The following is a 25,357-nucleotide window of genomic DNA, read 5'->3' on the forward strand; positions in this document are numbered from 1 at the left end:
GCCAAAACGCCAGTGGTCTATACCGTGCTACATCCTCGATAGATTTACCACCTAGATCAAGCTGCAGGGGTAAGCTAGGTGATGATTGTGGAAGTCCAGTTGCCAATCTGAGGAACTTATTCTGAGCCACCCTCAAGGAAGATAAATCACTATACCCCCACAATTCTGCACCATAGATAATTGCAGGAATTATCTTGGAGCCATATATTTTTACCAAAGGTGCCAGAGGTTTAGTGAGAGATTTTGCATGCTCCTTCAATAGGGCTCCCCCACGTTGAACATGTTTCAGGGTCATAAGATCCAGTTGGGGTTTCCAGCTCAGGTTCTCACTTAATGTAACTCCCAAGTATGTAAAGACCTCCGTTTGATCCAAAATAGCTCCGCTCATCAACACCTTGGCCTTCACGGCCTTGGGGCCTCGCAGAACCATAAATTTGGTCTTGCGTACATTCACCTCTAACTCATGCTCGCTACAGAAACACTCAAAACGTGCCAGTGAGGACTGAAGGCCCTGCCTCGTTTTGGAAATAATAAGAGTGTCGTCTGCGAACATGAGGAGGGGGATTTTTCTTCCAGCAAGGGAGGGGGCGTCAGTTGAAAAATTAGAGAAATACTTTGTCACCCCATTAATAAACAAAGAGAAAAGGGTGGGGGCCAACACACACCCTTGTCTAACCCCTTTGGCAACTTTGAAACTATCAGTGACCTCCCCTGGTCCACCCCATCTAACTTTGGCATAGGTGTTTGAATGCAGATTGATGAGCAGCGCCACCTGCTCTTTGGGCATACCCAGATCCAGCAAGACTTCCCAGAGCTTAATCCTAGGCACTAGGTCAAAAGTTGGAAGCGTATCAGTGATCAATAGTCAAGGCGTCTTCTAAATATAAATTGGAGGAGTAGGAGGCTGGCTTAGTATGTGGTGCACACTTATTTAAGTGATGCTCCTTGCACTAATCCAGACAACCATTATGGTGATTTTAGTGGTCTTTGAAAACCTTTAACCTCTTGCGTGCTCCCATCGGCCATTAGCCAACCGGAGCAGTACCTCGCTAGTGCTGCCAATGGCCGACGGAGCCCCGCCCACCAACTAGAACGCCCGCACCGCGGCGGTAAAACCGGCGCGGTTAATGCGTTAAGAGCTCTCAAAGTGGAAGCTGTGGAGAGCAGCCTTCAGATGAGAATAAAAGAAACCACAGGTTTTATATAAATAAATCTTATTTATTACACACACTATCACTAACACATTGGTATTGCTCCTACCCAGTGATATAAACACAATACACAAGAATAATTTGCAAGATTCAGGTAAGTAGCTCAAATATACACTGATCTCTAGGGGGAGTCCACACCTAATATTAAGAAAGTGGAATGCAAACTGCAAAGTAGAACAGGACTTGGATCAGAAGACTCAGAGGAGCTGGGGATATAAGGACCCACCCAAGGTAAGTACCTAGGAACCCCACGGAGGCTGTGTGTAGAGTGGAAACACAGCTGCGTGCCCAAAGGAAGTTAATGGAGTAGTCTTGGTTTCAGTTTGAATGAAGAAGGACCCTTCGCAGAGGACCGCAAAAAAACTCTTTCGAAGACAGACTTTTGGAGAACCACCCGACACGTGGATGTCCCAGGAACCAGGTAACCTGCACCAGGGAAGCAGGGTTTATAGGGTTGAAGTGACGTCGGAACCTGCCGTTGGCAGCAATGGAGACTTTGAAGATGTCTCTGGAGAATATGGTGCTGGAATCCAAGGGTAGATTCTGGAAGTGAAGAGCCGGCAAGCAGAGGGTACAGAGTCTATGCCACTCGGAGGTGACTAAGAGGCATGGAAGCACAATGCCCACAGGTGTCGGAAGGTTCTGAAGAGTCTACAGTGACCATGTCCCTGCAGCTGTGAGGACCAGGCAACGCTAAGGAAGACAGGAGCCGTGCATGGGCTGTCCGACTTCTGGTTCCGGTGTCCGGCAGGAGCACCATCAAGCCTTGGTAGCCGCAACTGGCTTAGAAGACAGAAAGGAGCAAATGTTGGAACCAGCAAGGTCCAAGGGATTCACCAAATACAGGAGAGTCAGAGCAGGCCCTGAGCAAGCAGGGGTGCTCACTGAAGCAAGAGAAGACCCTCATGAGGACCCACGGGCCAAAGGCACAGGAGTCTCAAGCAGCTCACCTAAGATGGAGGCCCACTGTGCAAAGGATGCAGTGAGTAATCTAATCTTCGAGGGATGAGGTGCTGGAGGCTGGAGCTTCTTGTAACCTGAAGATCTCTTGAGTGCCGAGCCAATAATCTTTGGCAATGGCAGGTCAACACAGTGCACAGGGGCTTGGTTCCAGCGGCCTGGTGAGGGATACTGTCCTCAAAATTACTGAGAAGACAGGTCAGGCCCCTAGGAGCCGAGAACCATCACCTGTGTTGCTGGGCCTTGGGAAGTGTGTAAGACGACAGGAGCAGCAGACCGGTCAGCTTTGTTGAGGTGCCTGCAGATGCAGGGAAGTGACTCCTTCACTTAAAGGGAGATTTCTTCTGGTGTCCTTGATGCCCACAGGTCTGTTGAGGAAACTGGATGAAGCACAGACACAGTCGATGAAGAAGACTTGAAGAACAGCAAGACCAAAAGCAGCAGGAGTCTTCCTTGATTCAGTCTCTGTTCCAGTCAAAGTCCAATAAAGTCCAAGTGTTCAGATGATTGAAGAGCGACTCGTAGTTTCAGGGTTGAGTCTTGTCCCACGACTAATGTCAGGTTCCACCCAAAAGGGTGCCCTTAAGTACCCTAAGCCAAGGGTTGGAATGACTCGGGGGTACCCCCCAGAGGAGGGTCTTGACAGAGGGGAGGATACTCTAGCGTCTTTTGTCCAGTTTTGTGCCAGCGCTGAAATCAAGGGTTCCTGAACTGGTTCAAACTGGAGTATGCATTGAGGGCAGCAAATGTGCTCTTCAAAGCAGTCTGGTGGTACTGGCAAGCGTCCCCACCCCAGCCCAATACACTAAGTCCTGTCTCGTAGGTGGTCACACCTCCCTGTGACAGGAAACTTATTGTTCTACCTTCCGCTGCTCAAGCTCAGTAGCAGGAGGGCAGCATCGTGTCTGTGGTTGGCAGCAGCACTAGCTTGCTGACAGACCCTGAATGGATGTTACGGGTGGTACGCCAAGGGTACCCCTAGTACATGGGATTATACTTCCAAAACTGGAATTGGTGTTGGAGTATGATTCCAACATGTTTGTTACCGAACATGATCAAGTTTGGTGCACCCACTATATAGTTAGACATCTCGCAATGACTGATTTCCACTGTAGGTCTTAAAAATGGCTGACCAAACTTACAAAGCCTGGAGAATCAACTTCTGGGTTTGTAGGGGTGTCCTGCTCATGTAGGGGCACCCTCATATTTTAAACCAAGCACCCCACCCTTAGTACTGAAGAGCCTGCCATAGGGGTGTCTTATAGGTTTTTAGTGTAGGGATGCCAGATATAAGGACATTTATATCCATTGTGAGATTTGCAAGCACTAACTCACACAGGCTGCAATGTTAGGCCTGATGTCACAGTTTAAGTGGACTCCCATGGGTGGCACAATACATGCTGCAGTCCATGGGAGACCCCTGGTGTACCTATGCCCTGGGTACCTTAGTACCATATACTAGGGCCTTACAAGGGTACACCAGTAGCCAATTATGGAGGTACCAAAGTACTTACCATGTCAATTTAGGGGAGAAAGCACAGTTGCCTGGATCCTGATTAACAGGATCCCAGCAGACTAGGTCAAAACATGCTGACACCATTCAAAAAGTGGGGGGAACCATTAAAGCAGATCCCACTTTCCTACAGGAGGCATGTGAAATTCCTCCGATGGATGATTGGTCGTGTGTTATTCAACCAGCACACCTCATTGTTTTTCCTGGCAATGGTCTAAGAACAGACAATGCTCTTCATAGAAGAGATCGCCATTCTGAATGTTTTTTCTTGATCCATGATTCCAGGTTATCCTGAAAGATGATTTCAATCCATCAGTGGATAAGGAAGAAAGCAAGCAAACCTCAGTGGTAACAGATTGTAGGTCGTTAAGACAACCTTTTACTCAAAGGTTGAGTTGCACCACAATTCACCAGAACTACGGCCATAAGTGGCTGTTTGATACTGGTTGATCCTTCAACAGATCCTCTTTATCAGATGAAAGGTATTCTATAAGGACCAAACTACAGCTAATGTCAATGTAAGTTGAACAAAGTACTTCTGAATAGGCACTTCAACAGACTTCTGCAGTATTGGGCTAACTAAGACAGCTAGAAATGTGCTATTTCACTATTCGTGATACTCAAGTCTACTATTCAGTACATCTTTGTCAATATTAGGGCAAAGTATAACTCTCCAGAAACAAAACACTGAAATAGTGACCAATGTGTAATCGATAATGCTAGAAAAAAAAGAGTCAATCAATCAATCATCAATCATTGCATTTATATAGCGCACTACTTACCCAGAGGGTCTCAAGGCGCTGGGGGGGGGGGGGGGGGGGGGGGGGGGGGGGGAATCTGCTACTGCTCGAACAACCAGGTCTTGAGTTGCTTCCTGAAGGCGAGGTGGTCCTGGGTCAGGCGGAGGTGGGTGGGGAGGGAGTTCCATGTCTTGGCGGCGAGGTAGGAGAATGACAGTCCCCTTGTGGTGGCTCTACGGATGCGGGGGACGGTGGCGAGGGCGTGGCTGGTCGATCGAAGCTGGCGTTTGGGAGCGTAGAAGAATGAGGCGGCTGTTGAGGTATCCTGGGCCTTGGCTGTGTAGGGCTTTGTGTGCGTGGGTGAGGAGACGGAAGGTGATTCTCTTGTTGACCGGGAGCCAATGCAGATCTCTCAGGTGTCCGGAGATGTGGCTGCGACGGGGGATGTCCAGGATGAGTCGTGCTGAGGCGTTCTGGATCCGCTGGTTTTCAATTCTTTATCTAATAAAAACCTATAATGTCAGCATAACTATTACTTAGAAACGACTTGGATCCTTTCAGTTTGCAAACCAGTATCATATGCCGCCTGAACCCTACTTCAATCTGGGTAGTAATGAAATGAGATTACTTTGCATGCATTTACATGGCTAATTCCAATTCTACAATTGAATACGTGGTTTCCATGGCAATAAATAAAGACATACTAACACTGCTAATCAACTATGCTTCCCTGAATTCAAACAACATGTACAATTCAAATTGATTTGGATACTAATACAGATCAGCGTAATCACGTGATGACATTGTAGAAGAAACCTACATAATTCAGTTCAATCAGACTCTTGTGTAGTCATGCACTTTCAGAAGGGATCATTTTGGGGCAGATACGTGCTCTAAAATTCCTTGCACAGCTAGGGCTCTAAACATATTGCACCATCTATGACACTTTATTTGAATAGCAATTCCAACATTATTTCTGATGATAAATAAGAAATTATATGGCATGCATTTTACGGCTACACTGAATGTCCAGGATACCTTGGAAGATCTATGAACTCCAACTGGATAATAATGGAACAAAGTTTTTTCATATGCACACATTGTGATAAGTTATGACAAAACAGACCACCACTTACAGAAGCTAAAATCAGGCAAATTACAGAATCGGTTTTAGCTGATGGTACACTTTAGTATGTGAAAAATGTGCTTTTCTCTGTGCAAATAACATTTCCATCAAACATTGGACCATAGTCTTTTCTCGATAATTAACAAAATCCTTTGTTGCCCTTTCAGCTTCTCACTGCCAAGTACAGGACCCCCCTTCCTGCAGTTGCAAAAGATGCAGAGCCATTTTTCTCACCGCACGCCTTCCAGGACCAAGGCTCCCCTTACTACATGGATGATGACAGCCCACACAAATACTTCATCTCCGGTGAGCAGAATCAGGATGGCTCGGAGGCTAGAGATGGGGTGACAGGGGGAAGATTTGTGGCTTTTTTGGATTTAGCTTACCCCAGATGTAGATGAGAGCGTATGTGCCAAATTGGGTGACATTTAAGTCAACTGATTACCAAGAAAGAGCTGTTTAAAGAAGACACAATGTCCGATGAGTTAAAATGTCTCAAGATTGTCAGAGAAATGCCCACATTCATTGTGACAATCAAGAGGAAGCCATTTGGAACCATTCAAGAGGATATAAAGCCCCTTTCGATCCTAGGTATGACAATTGAGAAAAGGTTTCGAACACTCCTCGCTAAACAGTTTATCAAAAGCTTTAGTATCCTCTTATGTGATGCATCTATTGGAACAAGTGCAACTTGGTTTTAGAAACATTGGTACATATAAGTCCAAGTACCAGGGCTTAATCGATAGTAGGGTGAAAAACAATTTTGAAAGCCAGTGAAATGTTTTCGTTCTAGTACTCTCTAGCTAGTTTTTCCCATGTTATAAATGCTTTCCTTGCTTATGGATATCAGCCAGATTCATCATTGTCCCGTTTTGCGAGTCCTTAAAAGCGATTATTAAGGAATCTCTATTAAGGCCTTTAGGCCCATAGGAATGAATGGGGAGTTATTCCTTATTTGCGATTAGCAATTTGCTAATCGCAAATAAGGATGCGATTTCAAGGGTGCCAGGGGTGTCCAAAGGACAACCTGCAGCACCCCTGAAATGAAAATGTAGACTGATGTTGCGCACACAGATGTCCAAAGGACATGTGTGTGTGTAATATACACCTTAGAAAAATGCACTAAAGTGCATTTTTCGAAGTTTTTGCTATTTACCACGAAGTCAGACTTCGCGGTAAATAGCTGCCAAAAATTGCGAATCCGCAATTAAAAAATGGTTAATGAATTGCATTTAAGGAATCTCAAATAGAGATTCCTTAAATACAATTACTCGCAATTTGGCGATTTTGCTATTAGCGATTATTGTATTTGGGATGATGAATCCCAAATGCAAAAATTGCGCTCGCAAAGGGCCAGATTCTCAGAATCTGGCCCTTTGCGAGTGCAATTTTCAATGAGGAATCTGGCTGTTAGTTATGAAGTGTAACCAAGATCTCTTTCCATCAATCATTCTTCAGAGCTAATCACCTTATCTAGAATGCTGAGTAGAACTCAGTGCTGCTTTTTCTGTGGTGGCTTTCAAAGGCTTGTATGTAATCGGAAAGTTGAGACTATGAATGTTCACCGGATTCTTCAGGGAAACATCCTTTACAACAAAACTTTTACCACGCAGTGCTGTTACAACGCAAGTATTACAATGAAAAACTTTACACCGAATTACACTAGGGGGCGCTCTAGGATAGGGAATAGTTTTAATTTACTATCCAACACCTTCCCTAGTGTCCACGGGGACTGGAGTTGGAATAGTAAATTAAACTATTCACTATCCAGCACACCCAAGTGTAATGCGTTGTAAAGGCTTGCGTTGTAATACTTGCGTTGCAACAGCATGCGTGGTAAAAGCATGCGTTGTAACATCATACATCCGATTCTGCATGGCCATCGCCCTTGGAAAAGCTCCATCCCACCTATAAGCACGTTCTCAACACTGACATACTCTTGTAGAAAAGCCCATCAATTAACCAGTCCTTTCCAGATGTATACGTGGGTTTCCACATGGAAATCTGGATCTGGTAAGATACGATAAAAGCCTATTTTTTATACACCTGTAGGTGATAGTTAAGGTATTTCCAGGGTAGGAACAATTGCATATTTAAAGGTGGTGTAGGTGAAGGCCTTCTACATAAGGAAAATGTGCCCCAGTAGAAAATAAACAGATTTGTAAGAATGTAAACTAGTTGCTGATGAGTATAAAAAATCATGAAGACAATAACAAGTTGCCTTTGATCCCATGTCTAAACTTTTATTTAAATGAACTCCTGTGTTTTATCCCTATGTCATACATGCAGGTTTTACTGGATATGTGCCCCGTGCTCGCTTCCTCATTGGTTCCGGCTATCCCATAATAACAAACCATGCCATGGTGGAGTTTGGTAAGATGACATCGAACAAGAAGTTAGCAGGTGACAGGTTGGCTGAGACCCGACTGCACAGCAAGAGTCTCCCTGAACTAGCCAACATCTACCCGACCAACCTGGGTTTATTGCCCCGCTACACGGGCTATGTGCCAGGTGAGTTTCAGATAGGCATCAGCCAAGAGAGGCAGGAATAGGGCAATGCATTGGGTCAGATGACTGACCTATGGCATCCAAGTTTTCCACTCAAGAAGCAGGAAAGGACGAAATACCTCCCTCCAAATAGTGTTCCACAGTGCAAAGCCAGTTCCTCCGGTGTCTCCAAGAATTGGGCAGAGCGCACATACTTAATCTCAAAATTGGACAACAACTTATGGTTGGTCACAGAAAGGGCAATGAATAATCAGATAGTTTTTCTGGTATCCGCACCTCATGTAGATACGTGCAGAATAACTGCTGCCTTAATGTATATTTAATTTAAAGAAAACATTTTTATTGATTTTATCAAACAGTTCCCAAAAGTAGTACAGAGCATTACAACGGACAGGCACCATAGATGGCATATGGCTGTGCTTCGAACTCGAAGCCCTCTACCCAATATGTAAGTTGTGCATTTCAGTGCTTTGTGAGGGCATAGCTCCAAAAATGGATCATGGCTCCAACTGTATATCCCTGTATCCAGCCCATTCTTTCCATATCTTCTTGTGTTTCTGGGGGCACCCTCTTGCCAGGTAAATCGTGATTTCCAGTCCCATGCAAAAAATCCATGCCCTAGGTCACTGCTCGACGGAGGGAGCCTCAGTATCTTTCCATGCTTGCGCAATAGCTCATCTTGTGATGATCAGACCTAACCAAAGCAAGTCCCTCTGTTACCTGTTACCCTCTAAGCTGTTTGTAATATAAAGAAGAATACTTTTGAGGTCTCTAGGTATGCTCCAACCCAGCACTCCTTACAGGAGTCTCAGTTCCCCATTCCATATGTGTGAAAGTGCAGTGCAATGCCAGAACGTATGGGGCAAACCCCTATTTGGTACATCACACCGCAAGCAGTTCCCCCTGGCTATCAGTCTGGTGCTAGGCGGGGTACTGGTAGGTCCTCTACAAATTGATAGAGGTCTGCTCGGGGGCTTGCAGGATCAGATCTATACAGGCCTTGGTAGTAAGACTCAAAGGCATGTGGAGTGGGCTTGATGCTAGTTACTCGTGAACCGTCTTCGACAATATGGGCACCAATCTTCTTGGGGGTGCATAACCAATGCAAGGTCCTGCTAGCCTTGTTGCCCCATTGATATATGTGCATCTTGTGTGAGCTCCTGCCTGAGCAATATTTGCATATGCAACAGATCCCTCAAGAGGGACTCCTCCCTCAGCGCCACATAACGGCTCTCTTGGTCAAGAAGCCATTCCTTGAGATCTTTAACTTTCTCTAGGGCATGGCCTTATTGGGTCTTGGAATGCCAAATAAGATCCCACGGAAGTTGGCCTTCTGGTCTTCACACATCGTGCTCTGTAAGTTTAAGGAATCGTTGGCATCTGTACTGACACATCTGTCTAAGCTCCTCATTCTGAATACACCAGCGATTCAGGCACCATCTTGTTGCAGCCCAGGGAGGTCCCAGGCAAGTTCCTTCACCACTGGCGAGTGATCCAAGAGGCCTCACTCTAATAGTCACATATCTAAAACTCAGTGGCATTCTCAACGGAGTATGAAAAATTGATCTAGTCAGGAAAAAGACCGGTAAGCACCATAATAGAAGGTTTACCCCCTCTCTCCAGGATGGTCTGCTTGCCACACATCAACCAGGGTCAGGTTGTTTAAGAAAGCCGATAAGAGCGTCGAACCTTGGCCAGCAATCGAGTGGTTAGAGAAGCGATCAAGGTCCAGTCACACACCCGATTGAGAACCCCTCGCAGAAGCCACTGTACCTCTGGAGCTCACATATAAGCCACCCAGCATTTCTAAGAATGCTGCTGCAAGAGGCATAGACGTAGACACAAATCAAAGAAATTGAAAGGTGATCATCACCACAACGTACCAGCCCATATTATCATGCAATACTTTGGACACTACCAAGGGTGTGCGTTTTCGGATCAGGATGTCCATGCGTCAGGAACCTCGGTGGAAACCTGAGTGATAGACCTGAGCATAAACCCTGCAGGCCAAAAAAGGAAAAATGGTTGCCCAGAATTTGTGTCTCCTGGATCATCAGAATGTCGGCATCCGTCTTTGAGGCCTCATTGAGTACCTCCATCTTCTTGATGTTGTTGAGCATACTGTTAACATTCCTGTGAGAACTGGGGTCACCAATTCCACTGGGGTAGCTTGGCGCGAGCAGGAAGGCACCCGAAAGCTAGGTGTAAAGTAGAAGTGCAGCACAAACTCATACTGAGACAGGAAACGCACGCAAGAAATGACACCACACCAGCTAGTCTTTTAAAATCAATATAATTTTATCTAGATTGAACTCAGGGCTGGCAAATCATTCATTGTAATCAATTCAACATTAACTCATTAGCAACATTTCATTGTAGGCATAGGCAAAACCATTTCATGAGGACTCGGACAACATTCCATTGTAAAAGCATAGGAAACTCAATCAATACTTCATTAGGCAGGCTTCAATATCAACGTGGGACCTCAGCAGGATCAATGAAGCAGTGGTCCAGAATCATTTAAGTATAAGAACCTCTTTGAGCATAACACCAGCATTTGTCTAAACAAGGTCAATAAAGACAGTATGGCATCTTCTGCCTTAACCACTCCCCTATACTGTCAACAACAAAGGGGGGAGAGAGAGAGAAATAAATCAAAGTGGATTCGTTCTCCCTAAGCAAATGTAAATAAACAAACAGAATCCACTCCTCGTGTTAGGGGTGTATCCTCCACAGTTTGGGGAACACCCTTCTTGTTTTTAGGTCCCCTCACACACCAACAGGCCCCTTGGTGTCATGCTTCATCATCGGGGTCATCGTACCCCTCTACGGGGTACGGCGTGCTGCGACCTACGAATATGCGGGAGCACTTGGTTGACTATGTGTGGTGCGGGTGAGGGGTTGTTTTTATGTGAGTGTATGGTGGGGTTTAGAACTAAGTGAAGGTTAAAAAGGACCTGGCTCGTGGGGGGACTAAAAATTATTTAATGAGCCCCCGGGCTGGTGCTGTTAAAATAGAGTGTGGGAGGTTACCATGCAGACAATGTGCGTTACCTCCTCTTTGTGTGCGTCAACATGTTTCCATCAACTTCAAAACAGTATGTTGTGTATATTTAAAAGCATGAAGTATCTCTCCTCTTTTTTACAGGGGCACAATACAACTTTGCTCAGACAATTTTTCCACAAATGGTGTAACGCTCTGAAACCATGCTAAACACCATAACTACTATACAAGAGTGTGTGTTTTATGTTTTTTGTCAGTAAGTCTAGTTTGTCCTTATAATTTTATTCCACTATAGGCACAATTGACACCTATAGTAGTAAATCCTGACCAAAAGTTTGTCACCTGTAACCACTGGTCATTTTGCCTATGGATGTGGAGAAGTAGACTACCAGAAAAAAAAATGTTGTCTTCTTTTCTTTTACAGGTTGACTAAAAAACAACGTTTTTGCTAGGTACATTGTTTAACCTGCACTTTCATTCTCACTTTTTATTGGAGATTCCGATATGAGTTAGAGAAACGTGAGTAAGGTGGGGTTTTGTGTACCCCGTCCTGAAGAAGGTGTCTTTACACCGAAACATGTCGACGCACATAAATAGGAGGTAACGCACATTGTCTGCATGGTAACCTCCCACACTCTATTTTAACAGCCCCAGCCCGGGGGCTCATTAAATAATTTTTAGTCACCCCACGAGCCAGGACCTTTTTAACCTTCACTTAGTTCTAAACCCTGCCATATACTCACATAAAAACAACCCCTCACCCGCACCACACATAGTCTACCAAGTGCTCCCGCGTATTCGTAGTTCGCAGCACGCCATACCCCGTAGAGGGGTACGATGACCCCGATGATGAAGCATGACACCAAGGGGCCTGTTGGTGTGTGAGGGGACCTAAAAACAAGAAGGGTGTTCCCCAAACTGTGGAGGATACACCCCTAACACGAGGAGTGGATTCTGTTTGTTTATTTACATTAACCACTCCCCTAGTCAGGGGTTAACTTTACTAACTAGCAGTCACCAGGGGCCTAATTAGTGTTCCTGCCCCGGTCATGGGGCTCTCAGTCTCCTCCTAGCGTTACTCCAGGCCTCCTTCATACCACTACGGCCAACGAGGCCCAATTACAGTTTTCTACAGGGGAGGGGCAGTCACGGGCCCTCCGCCCTCCCAGCAGGGGTGTTACCTCTGTCTTCGGCCTCCACGAAGGCTCTGGTGGTGTGGGGCAGAGTAGGCCTCTTGCAGCCTGGTGCGGACGAGAGGGGAGGGCTCCTGCCCTCTGGTAGGTCTCGCACGGACCTGGGACCCGTCCCGGTCCCTCCGGTAGCTCCTGTGGCCCCGGGACCAGTCAGGACGCAGCTGCAGAGGGGTGCGGTTTCCTCGGCCTAATTCTGGGCAGCTCCTACGTCGTCAGCTCCCGGGATCCAATCGGAATGTGGCACAGGGGGTGCGGCCGATGACGCGCCTGCGTTCCGTCACATTGGCTAGTTGGGGTAAGCTTCTCGGGCCTAGTGTGCCTACTGCAGCACTGTGGCTGCCCTCTCCTGACCCTGGGGGCCGCCGCGGAGATGACGGCAGCAGCGGGAGGCTTCAGGCCGGGGCAGCGGTGGTGACGGCAGGGCCTCGGGCATCCCAGAGGCCTCGGGGACAGTGGCGGCACCTCTTCCACGCGGCACCGGGCCGTGGCGGTGACCCACAACAGCGCCGAGGGCAGCCAGAAGCGCTCCAAGGCACAGCGCATCACAGGGGCACACAGCGAGGACCGGGGCTGCGGCGGTGAGTTCACAAGGCGCACAGGGGCACAGCAGGGGAGCGCCTGGGAAATGCAGAGCTCGGGGCCTCACAGCGATTTGGGGCTCAACAAGTTCTCGGAACACAGCGCTCCTCAGGTGCACCGCAGGAGAGCGCTTTGAAGGCAGTCTCTGGCAGTTCAGGCAGTTTAGCAAAACAACTGTGGCAGGACAGCACAGGGGGGCACAGGTCGAGCGAGGGAACACGTGGATGATACAGCACTGATACCTGGTTGATCCCCCAGCAGTCCTTCTTGTAAGTAGGTGTTCTCTTGGCGCTTGATGGCTTCTGCGCCCTTCTCAGGCAGTTCCTTGCGGGATAGGTAATAAGGGGGGGGGGGTTGAGTTGGTGGCATAGAGTCAGGCTGGTTCCCTTAGATCACTGCAGGTGGTTCTCTGGGTTCCCCAACGCTGGGCAGATCAGTGGTTTTGGTAGAGTCCCTCACTCAGCTTAGAAGGCAGTGCCTTGTTCCAGTCACTTCCAGTGGTGTAGGTTCCTCCCCTAGGCCCACCCGCCTAAACTCCTGCAGAGGTTCTCCCAGGTCCAGTGACGTCCCAACTGACAAAAAGGTTTCCCTCCTTTCCCTAAATATCCCTAGACCAGGTGACCACTCTCTAAGGCGGCAAAGTGTAACCCCTCCCCTATTCCGGAAGGTTCCTGGAGCTTCCACAGTCTAAGCTATGGGCAGAAAAGGCGGGCTGGCATTGCTACAGTATCTTAATGTCCCAGCCAGCTCCTGGCTACTAGTATCTTTACTAAAAAGACCACTCCGCAGTAGCAGGGGCTGTGGCAGCCATGTTGGTAGGAGAGAGCACCTGCACCTTATCACTGATTAGCAGTGGTAAGATGCCCAGAGACCTATGTCCAACAAAAAAAGTGGTGGAAAAGACAAGGCAAGGGTGAAAAAAATGGATAAAGACCACCCTAGGGCTGACAGGTCTAACAATTCCACAACAGGATTGTAAGTTTATGCGGGAGACCTCGCTGCCATGTTCGAGCCATGCATTCTGATGTATCAATCATTCTCTAACCATGTCAGTGAACCATAAGTGCCTATCGCCTGTGCCTTCTGTGTATCTTTATCTAACAGTATCAAATAAGAAGAAATATTAACCCAATCCATAGCACCTTTCCCCTCCCTTAACTCCCACATCATACTTCATCGTGAACTGGAAGTATCTGTTGTAGAGGAAGGGGAAAGGAAAATAGAAGAAAGGGAGAAAGGGAGAAAGAAAAAGGGAGAGACGGTTCCCTTGTGAGTTGTGCAAAACCTCCACACGTCTTCATTGAATATTGCAAAGGCACTGGCAACCTGCACCCACATTGACACATTGAAACGGACGGCAGAGCTCATGGCTGCCTGAATACGTCACTCTGCTCAATGAGGAAATGAATGTCCTTCGATCTGGAGTTTGCAGTAAGCGGAATGGAAACAAAGCACAGTTTTCACCCCATAAAGTGAAGCTGCACCTGCTGTCAAGTTTACCTGCTGTGGGAAGTCTCGGATCAATCAGAATCTGCAAGTGAGGCTTACCGAAGATCCAAAGAAGACAGAGTTTAAAATGGTGGTGACTGAACCCTAACAACTCAACTAGAGACACCGTGACTTCTCTCGGACTTCTGCATGTCGGTCTGCTAGCTTAACGGAGCTCATTAGTGACGAACACCAAGTAAGATCGACGGATCTAAAACTAACTCGGTATGATTATACGGTCCGTAACAAATTCATAGCCACGCCTTGCCTGACTAAAATGGCGATGATTTTGCCCGCTGCGCAGCACCTTGCTTTTAACACTTTTTAAAGCGAAGAGTCTTGACGCAATTCACTGGCACCTCTTTCTGATTTGTTGGACTGCTGTGGTGATGTTCAACTGCCAAGTGCACATGTAAAAGCACCTACGCCCTGTGTCATGCGTGTAGTGATTCCTCCTGCAAAGCCTGCCTGACCTTAAAATGGTGGAGCTCCGATCCCTATTATCATGATCTCTACACGCTCATTTCCAAGCGCTGAGTCACAGCTATATGGAGATTTGAGTCGGGAGCCCTCTGAAATGCCACAGCTGTTGAACAACTGTTAACCAAGCAGGCCGGAGCTGTGTTGGTTTAGCGATTGGGAAATTTGTGAAATCGGCTACGTCATCAGGATCTCATGAACGCTGGGGCCAACAGTGAATAGGCTACAAGTACTGAGCACTGTGCAATGATAAGCCATAGCTATTATTTAATAATTAGTCAAGCGGGTCTGGGGTTGTAGTTATGCCAGTATTCAGATTGGGAAATTTGTGAAGCCTGCAATTTCATCAGGGTCTCGAGTGTATTGGGGCAAACAGTGAATGAGATTACAATGAATGAGTTAACAAAGCTACAAATAAGTTCACTAGTCACATAAAACATAAAACACATAGGGGACACGGAGGCCGCATGTTTCGACACCCATACTGACAAGGGGTGGGGTTTGCCTGCAAGACCCCTTGGCCAACCATTTTTTTTATTATCTTCTTGGTGCACTTTGTGTCTCCACACACCACATCAGCCTACACGCTCTATAACCAACCTGACTTCAAGAAGTATCCACTGACGAACGCCGCTAATGTGGACTCTGGATTTCGTGTCTACTATGTGGGCTCCTTGCCTCTGTATTTTAGCCGTTCACAGCTCCATGGCGACTCTCTGATCCACCTAGTTCTTACCAGATCACCCTTATTTATCGCTCATTATAGTGACACTACAGTTCAGAGATACCATTGTCAACCTACTACCGAGCTCCAGCCAGCCACCTTCTAAGAATACTTCAAAGTGTACCGACATTGTTTCAGCTATCAAAAATCTGTTTCCCATACGCTAATAGGCGCTGATTTGACTAAACATGGCGGATAAGGAACCCAGGGCACAATACAAAAAAATCCAAAGCTGAACCTATTCTGTCGGACTCGCCAATCAAAGCTGATTTTAAAATGGCAGATTGGCCCGCCCGAACCGACAGGGAAAGTCCGGCACAATTTGCTACAGCCTCTAACCCTCCCACTGAACAACGGGCTAGGTCCCTACCTGGTAAAAGGAACCAACCTCTCAGCCACGCAGCCCCAAACCAAAGGAATCCCAGGTCATGGCTCCTGGTGCCTGATTCCAAAATGGCAGCATTATCGTCCTCTCACCGGCTGAACCCCGTGCAGTAAATGGGAAATATCTAACCATTAGATCCCCGATTCCTCAGGATGATGCAACAGCCCCCTGTAAGTGAAACTGCTTCACACCGAGCCACCTCAACAATCGGGATTTGGCGATCTTGGGGCTTGGCGCCTGACCCTAATATAGCCACACAAACCTTCACCTTCATGACTGCCATGCAAAGTCTGCCCATTGCCTGACCCTTGATACCTTGCCATCCAATGGCCTCCTAGGAGTAACCCTAAGCCTTATGCTCCGGAGAGTCAACAACCAGCCCTAGAGCAATAGCACGAATCTCTCTACTACTCGCACTTTACCCTCAAAGGACAGCTCTAGAAACTCTTGCCCACCCTTCCTTATAGCCTGCCTGCCCCATCCCACCTAGTCACTATGCCATCCGCCACACCAGCCTACTCAAACCCCGCCTACCTCTCGAATAGTTTCCCACCTAACCTCTCACCCAAAGCGAAAAAAACTCTAAATAAAAACTGATCAGACAACATCCTGAATCACTACTCGCGAACATCTATCACTGCGCCTTCAAAGGACAAGTAAAAATGGATCTTATCTTCCACACTGAAAGACCCGAAATATGGAACTCTATCCTCAGATCGCAAATCAATATCTGCAAAATGACTAACACTTACTGTGAGAAGTTGACCTGATATGTGATGTCCACTATTCTAGTGGGCACCCTGTATCAGTCCAAACAACTCCATAGGCCCACATGCATCAAAGTCAATTGCATTCGCAAACGGTGCGAATCGCAATTTACGGCCGTTTGCGAATACAATTGACTAATTTGGAATGCATCATGCATTTCGCAATTTTAGGAATCGCAACCATGTTGCGATTTCTAAAATTGCGATTGCATTTAAGAAATCGCAATTTCAGATTTCTTAAATGCAATGCATGATCATTTTGTAATTGCAAATTCGCAATTTGGAAGTGGTAAATTAGCATGAAGTTGAACTTCATGCTAATTTACCGAAAACTTTCAAATGTGCACAAATTGCATTTTTTTAACTTTTAATTTACACACACATGCCCTTGGGGCATGTGTGTGTGTAAATTACATTCAAAGTTACATTTCAGGGGTGCAGGGAGAGATTCTTTGAACCCCCCCCCCTGCACCCTTGAAATTGCATTCACATTTTGCAAATCGCAATTTGAAATTCGCAAAATGTGAATGCCTTCCCATTGATTCCTATGGGCCTTTTGGCCCATAGGAATCAATGGGAAGGGGTTTCCTTAATTGCGATTCGCAAATTGTGAATCGCAATTAAGGAAAAATACTGATTCGCAAAAAATATTGCGATTTTTTAATGCATAGCATTTTGCGATTTCTTAATTGCGATTCCTTAATTTTCGCAATTAAGAAATCGCAAAATGTAACAATGATTCATGTGTGCCTTATGGTGATGGTTGTAAAGTCAACCTTATAGACCAGCTATCCTAGAGGTAGCATGGACAAAGTAGTCTTAGGCTAAAACTTCAGAGGGCATGTAAAGCCAGCTGTTTTACCATATGTAACCCCTTGAATACTAAATGAAAGGACACCACACAGGATATATATAAAATATATATGTATTTATTTCTAAACAACACTTCTGAGCTCTTTATGAGATCAGAGTCACAAGCACATAACAAGTTACTTAATTATCATACAATAAGTTGCACAATATACAGTAGCACTCTAGGGGCACGTCAAACCATACACTAAAATAGTGGTATAGGAAGCACGTCACGAACAAAGGATAGGCCTAGGGCCTAGGGAATCGCTGGGGCTACACTGTACTACCAAAGGATAGGAAGTAGGAGGCCCACGGGAGGCGTGTGCAGTGTCTTTACACACACGCAAGTTACCATAGAGTTAGAATGGGAACGAAAGAATTGGAAACTAGTTTTTTTAGGTCACTTCCGGGCGGACTAGGAGAAAGTTACTTGAAAGTTAAACACTAGGATAGTCACTACCCACAGGAGCTCCGGAGTACTCGTGTTACCTCACCCACAGGAAGCGGGTGCATAGGTGTCAAAGTGTGTCGGGTTTCGTCACTGAATCCTATGGAGCCTTGGAAAAAGATGCTGCATGCGACCAGCAGAGAAGTGTCCGGTTGGATCCAACAGCGGATCGAGGATGAAGAGTACCTGAAAGCAGAGGGGACAGAGTCTGGGTCACTAGCCAGTGCCCAGGAAGGAACCAGAAAGGAACCAGGCGATGTGGCGAAGCAATCAGGTGATGTCGTGAAGCTTGTCTCTGCAGCCACGTGGATCAGGAGGCGTCGACGACAACCAGGAGTCAGGCACGGACTGTCCCACAAAGGCTCTCGCTGTCGGCGGTGTTGGCTTCCGGATTGGAGTCAACAAGCCTTGGCTAAGGCAACCCACGCAGGAATCGAATATGGCTTCTTAATCAGACCAGCAAAGTCTGATGGGCTGCTCCTTTTCAGGGGAGCAAGGGCCAGTCTGGAGCAACCAGACCAGTAGTGTAGATTCGAAGTTTCAACGTCACAGAGGCCACTAGCCAATGGGCAAGTGACCGTACCTTCAGAACCTTCTCCAATCTCCCCCTCCTATCCAAAATCCTTGAAAAATGTGTCCTCCAACAGCTGACTCAGCACATGGATAGCATTAACCTTCTTGACCCCCACCGATCGGGTTTCAGAAAAGTCTATAGCACCGAGACCATGATCCTTAACATCACAGACGACATCCACAAATCCCTTGATTCCGACCAATGTTGCCTCCTCATTCTCCAAGACCTATCGGCAACCTTTGACACAGTTGATCACCAACTTCTCATCAAGGCTTTGCAAGAAAGGGTAGGTGCTGATGAGGAAGTCCTATGCTGGTTCTCCTCCTTCTAACACAGCCACTCAAAAAGAATTTAAAAAAAACTTTACCTCAGACCTGTTATGTTATGTTATGTTATTTTATTTTGTAGTGCGCACACCTACCCAACAAAGGTTTCCCAGCGCAAGCCATAACGGAAACTCGTAAATATCGGAATTAGCAATGTTGGTAAAAAAAAAACAGGTTTTTAATTGCTCCCGGAAGATGGGATACAGCTTCTCCCTCCTCATCCCATCAGGTAAGGAATTCCATTAGGTTGGCCCAAGTAGAGAAAAGGAGCGACCTCCCATTCTCGACAATTTGAACCTCGGGATTTCAAACAGTTCTCCTAAAGTCGAGCAAAGAAGGCGCGGGGGGCGGTACGTGTGAACCAGATCTTGATGATATTTGGGAGCAGAGCCCATCTTAATTCTGAACACATACCATAAGGCTTTACATTTTATGCGATGTTCGACCTTAAGCCAATGCAGTTTCTCAGGGCATTTCCCATGTTGGACATTCTGGGAAGGCCACAAAGCAATTTTGCACCACCTGGAGCTTGCGTAGTACCTCTCTGTTAGACCCCAAGAAGAGAATGTTACCGTAATCTAGGTGAGATGTTACTAGAGCTTGGACGACTGCCTTTGGGTGTCAACAGGGAGCATTCATATTTTTTTTTTAGCCGTTTTAAGATGGTAAAACAGGTGGCTGCAGTCTGTACTGCCTGTTGTTTCATTGACAATTTATTGTCGATAACAAAGCCTAGATTGCGGGCCTGAGAGGAGGGCTTAGGTAAAGGGCCCGTTTCAGCTAGTCATTGTTGGGGGCCCCAAAGTTCGGACCCTTTCCCAAAAATAAGTACTTCCGTCTTTTTCCCGTTAAGCTTGAGCAAATTGAGTTGCATCCATGCTGCAATCTTGCGAAAGCCTAGTTGCAGATTAGAAGGGTCCTGTTTCCCACCCGCCGATAAAGAAAAGATGATTTGTGTATCCTCAGCGTAGGAAAACAATGCAAGCCCTGCCGCTTACGCAATCATTGCTAATGGTTGCACATACATGTTGAAGAACAACGGGCTCAAAATAGAGCCCTGTGGCACACCATACAGGGATGAATAGGACTTTGAAGAGGCCATAGTGGAGAACACCTGAAATGTTCATTCGATAAAAAGGAAGACACCCAGCCAAGCGCAGTCCCAGCAATACCCAGTGCCTGTAAAGATTTAAGTAATATGGTATGGGAAACCATATCAAAGGCGGCATTTAGATCTAATGAAATAAGGGCAACTGTGTCTCCGGCATCCAAGCGCTGACGTAACATCTCAGTAACGCCTAGCAATGTGGTCTCTGTAGAGAACCCTGCTCTGAATCCTGATTGCGAGTTGTGCAGAAATTGTGATGCTTCCATGAACGAAGATAACTGGCCATTAACATGTTGCTCCAAGACCTTCAAAAAAGTCGGGAGCAGGGAAATGGGTCTAAAATTAGCTGGCATGGTCGGATCTGCATTTGGCTTTATTAACAGTGGTAAAACCATTGCATGCTTCCAGACTCTAGTCATCTGTGCTTCTCTAAGAGAGGCGTTTAGTAGCTCCATCACTACTCCAGGAGCGGGATGTTCCATCTGAAGAAGCACTGTGGCTGGAAGCAGATCACACGGAGAACCCGATTTAATGCTAGTTAAAAAAATGTATAGGGAGCATGTGTCCATGAAATCCCACTGCTCCAATTTTAGCCGAGAGACTTCTGACCCGGTATAAATCCGCGGTACATACCTCATTGGAACAATCCAGCCCGAACTGCTAAGCCATGTCTTCCCTGGACCGAAAACAAGCTTCAGAGGACCGGTTTCTGGCATTCCAGCCGTCTTCAGCCCATGAGGCACAGGATCAGACTGATTTGCATATAGCCATGTCTGAACTGGGGTGGCAGAGTGGGCTAAAGAACGGTGATGGATTAAACCCAGATCTTTTGACTGGGTGTGAGTGTTTGATTGATTCAGATGCTCCGTCCATCACCACCCCCGTTTGTACCGCTTTTGGCCGCCATAAGTGAGTCCCTTGCTCACTTTGCCACTGGATTCAAGCAAGCCGGGCTGAAGACGGCTGGAATGCCAGATACCGGTCCTCGGAAGCTTGTTTCCGGTCCAGGGAAGACATGGCTTGGCAGTTCGGGCTGGACTGTTCCCATGAGGCACAGGGTCAGACTGATTTGCATATAGCCATGTCTGAACTAGAGTGGCAGAGTGGGCTAAAGAACGGTGATGGATTAAACCCAGATCTTTTTACTGGGTGTGAGTGTTTGATTGATTCAGATGCTTCGTCCATCACCACCCCCTTTTGTACCGCTTTTGGCCGCCATAAGTGTGGCAGGGTATGCTCAGACGTGAGTCCCTTGCTCACTTTGCCACTAGATTCAAGCAAGCCGGGCTGAAGACGGCTGGAATGCCAGATACCGGTCCTCGGAAGCTTGTTTCCGGTCCAGGGAAGACATGGCTTGGCAGTTCGGGCTGGACTGTTCCCATGAGGCACAGGGTCAGACTGATTTGCATATAGCCATGTCTGAACTGGGGTGGCAGAGTGGGCTAAAGAACGGTGATCGATTAAACCCAGATCTTTTGACTGGGTGTGAGTGTTTGATTGATTCAGATGCTCCGTCCATCACCACCCCCTTTTGACCCGGTATAAATCCGGGCAGTGTTCGCATTAATTCCACCTACACCCTGTCAACAGGGGCGTCCCCAAAGGTTCAGTGGTCCCACCTCAACTGTTCAACATATACATGGAACACCTCACCACCCTACTCAAAAATGCTAACATCCCTTTCCACCTATATGCAGATCTATCTAGAAACCTCCTTCATAGATGACATTCACAGACTAAAGGTAACTTTAAAAGAAAAATTCCAACATTGGCTGTCGCTTAACCACTTAAAACTCAACCAAGAAAAAACCGAAATCCTCCTCATCTCCAACAAAGAAGAGAACCCTCATATTTCAGAATGGCTAAGAAGAGCTTTGGATGCTCTTAACGGAAATCACACTCTGACCCATTCCTTTAAATCATTAGGAATCACCCTAGACTCAAAACTCGACATGGCCAAACACATCAAGAACTCCGCAAAGAGTGCCTTCGTCAACCTGAATCTACTTAACAAAATGAAACCATTCATCCCGACCAACGACCTCAAGCAAGCCACCCAATCACTGATGCTATCCAGACTCAACTATGGGAATGCCACCCTCATTGGTACAACAAAATTTCACCCAGCCCCTCTCAAAACTACTCTCAACGCAACAGCTAGAATGGTCTCTGGAATCAGGGAATACGACCACAAATTTACCAGCACTCAGAGAAATAAAATGGCTCCCAGTCGAATTGCGTACCAGTTTCAGAACTGCCTGCCTCACACACAAAGCCCTGCGCATAGGATACTTGAGTATTTGGCTGCTAAACTCAAGAGGGCTGGTCAGACAAGGAACTCCAGCACCCTACTACTCATCCCTATAAAAACACGCAAACAAAAAACTGCAGCATGTAGGTATCAGGACTATCTCATCCTTCACCAAATTAAAAAAACACCTAAAAGTCCTTTTCCTCAACCGCTCCCTCCCAAATGGATAGCTGCCATCTAAACGCAAATCCCTGCTCTTCGTCTCTCCCAGACATTGTAGCTCTAAGACTTACCGCCTCCCTGCTATTTTCCCCCTAACTGCTCCCCCCCCCCCCAAGTGGTTCAACCCCAAGACAACGTGCACTCTATGAGGTTATCTCAGGACTCACGGACTACCTCAATGCTGCTCAGCACACTTGGACTTCCGAACCTATATGTAGAATACTGCTTTATTGTATCCACCCCAAGACAACGTGCACTCTATGAGGTTATCCCAGGACTTACGTTCTACCTCCATGCTGCTCAGCACACTTGGACTTCCAAACCTACATGTAGAATACTGCTTTATTGTATGAATCTTGCTAAAAAATCAATCAATCAATCAATCAATCATAACATTTGTATAGCACACTACTCACCCTGCAGGGTCTCAAGGCGCTTGGGGGAAGGGGTCCGCTATTGCTCGAACAGCCAGGTCTTGAGTTGTCTCCTGGAGGCGAGATGGTCCTGGGTCAGCCGAAGATGGATGGGGAGGGAGTTCCATGTCTTGGCCGCCAGGTAGGAGAAGGATCTACCTGCGGCGGTGGCTCTTCGGATGCGTGGTACGGCGGCGAGGGCGAGGCTTGTAGAACGTAGCTGGCGGGTGGGCGTGTAGAAGTTCAGGCAGTCGTTGAGGTACTTGGGGCCCAGGTCGTGGAGAGACTTGTTTGCGTGGGTGAGGAGCCTGAACATGATCCTCTTGCTGACGGGGAGCCAGTGCAGGTCCTTCAGGTGGCCGGAGATGTGGCTGTGTCGGGGGATGTCCAGGATGAGTCGGGCGGAGGTGTTCTGGATGCGTTGGAGTCTTTTCTGTAGCTTGGGTGTGGTTCCGGCGTAACCAAGCGCTCCAATACCCTCGGTTCAGGCTAGCGCTATATAAAACGCCTTAATAAATAATAAATACATAAATTACATCACTGAGTGTCCGGTACGGCTTGTGAGGTGTCATCATTGGCAGCCAGTGTAGCTGAGACTTCCTCTGCTGCCAAAGATTTATCTTACCTGGGGGAACGTTCTGGTCCCAAAGACCGGGCTCTCCTGTCTCTGGGATACAGCCACCTTCTGAACGCTGTGCACCATTCTCCAGGAGGACACCCCGCGACCCTAACCCCAACCCTTTGTGATGGAGAGTCTCCAGTGCTCACTATGGGATGCTCCTGTACCCAGGCACAGACTGCTTCAGGAGTGACAAAGCAGAAATTCTTGCCTTAAAACAAAAGAGAACGTATAGGTGGCTCCCATGGCCCTTAGTTTTTGTTTAGCTTCATGAAAGGAAAAGTGTTATCTGGAAAGATCATCATGGGAGAAGATTTGCGGGTCAGACATCCTGACTTGCGTGCCACTCAAAGAATTTCGTTTGCAGTCAGCATAGTTTAGTACAAGGACTATGAACGGGACATGTGTGGTGCCCACTGGGGGCTTGGTGATCAGTGCCCTATGGACAAGCTCGATTCTGAAATAGTTCGGCACCTCACCTGTAGGAACCCAGCTCAGCAACTAGTTGTGTATGAACATGGTGGACGTAGTCCCTTTGGCACCCTCCGGGATGCCCATGACACATAGCCTTGATCTTCCTTCTGCATATTCAGAGTGGGCCTCTAATTGTCCCACCATGTGCTGTAGATTTTACAGGCGAGTCTCATGGCACTTGACTGCATCTTTGGTCTCAGACACTCTGCTCTCTACTGCGGTGACCGTATGAGTTGTATTCTACAAGTCTTGTGTGATCGGGGCCAGATCAACCTTCAGTTCACCCATCTTGCCCTCCAAAGTGACTTTAAGGTCTTGGATTGCATGTAGTATGGAGGAAGTCTGTGACCCTACGTCTGCTGAAGGGCTGCCCCTTGCCACTCCTGCCTCATCCGCAGGTACATTGTGCTTGGTAAATTTGTCGATCTTCTGTTGGGCAGAGGTGGCCATCGGATTATCTCCTGCCATGATGCGGTCAAATGGAGGCAGTGTGCAAGAGAGTGTAACGAGAAGCTGCAGCGGGATCACCCAATAAGACACCGCCCCGTCCATGTGTGGTGAAAGACAGTATTCCTCAAAGTTTATTTGGGCAAGAGTCCTCTCCCTCCTTCGACAACTGCTCCCCTCCACAACCCTGAAGCGCAATTCTTGCCTCAGATGTAGGTCACTGGGTGGCATCTACCCCACTGACGAACACCCCATGGTCTGAGGGATCAATAGAGGGGGAAGATGCGGGGAGAGTGAAGTTCGACCCACCAGAGGTTGGGTCGCAGCCTCTGTCCATACCTGATTGTATGCAGTTTTCCTGCACTCACAGTTCATCACCATGCTGGAATCACTTCTAGTCAGGGTGCACATGTTCAGACCTCTTGCGGGTCCTCCAGACCCTTTCACAGCCAACTTCCAGTATTTGTGAAGTTACTCCAGTATTGGAATTTTCATAGATTCACAGGCTGGAATCATTCTATGTGGTCAAGATGAGAGTCCCGGTACCATATAATAATAGTAGAATAATACTTATAAATCAAGAAGCCCCAAGGCATTTACCTTTTGTAGTTTATTATAGTCTCTTTAAAAAAGAGACTAAACTTATCTTCCAGTTACTCAGGCTGCAACACCTTTTAGAACACTCCTGAGAGAAGCTCCAGTACTTAAGATTTTCTACTGCACGTCATCCTCTGAGATCTGCTCAGCTTTCTCTCAGATACTTAACCATTGTGAAGGTTTTCAACTTTACTTTTCTCAGATAAAACACCATGTCTAACAAGGAGAAAAAAGCCTCTTCAGGCCCTGCAATTCTCGTGGTAAGAAAAGATTACATTACGAAGACCCTCACCAGGATTGTATTTACTGTTTGTATCCGGGTCATTCCAAAATACTACAAGCTATGTT

General features: G+C 46.9%; 1 protein-coding gene across 1 annotated transcript in view; it reads left to right on the forward strand.

Annotated features, from left to right (window-relative positions):
• Window positions 1-25,357, forward strand: part of CIMIP2B (ciliary microtubule inner protein 2B) — a 95,609-nt gene that overhangs the window by 65,295 nt on the left and 4,957 nt on the right. The window contains exons 4-5 of the mRNA XM_086962888.1: window positions 5,718-5,856; window positions 7,840-8,061. Of these exons, the coding sequence (XP_086819014.1) occupies window positions 5,718-5,856; window positions 7,840-8,061 (361 nt within the window). The remainder of the gene's footprint in view (window positions 1-5,717; window positions 5,857-7,839; window positions 8,062-25,357) is intronic.

Source organism: Lissotriton vulgaris, chromosome 3_1, assembly GCF_964263255.1.
Source record: "Lissotriton vulgaris chromosome 3_1, aLisVul1.2, whole genome shotgun sequence".
NCBI lineage: Eukaryota > Metazoa > Chordata > Amphibia > Caudata > Salamandridae > Lissotriton > Lissotriton vulgaris.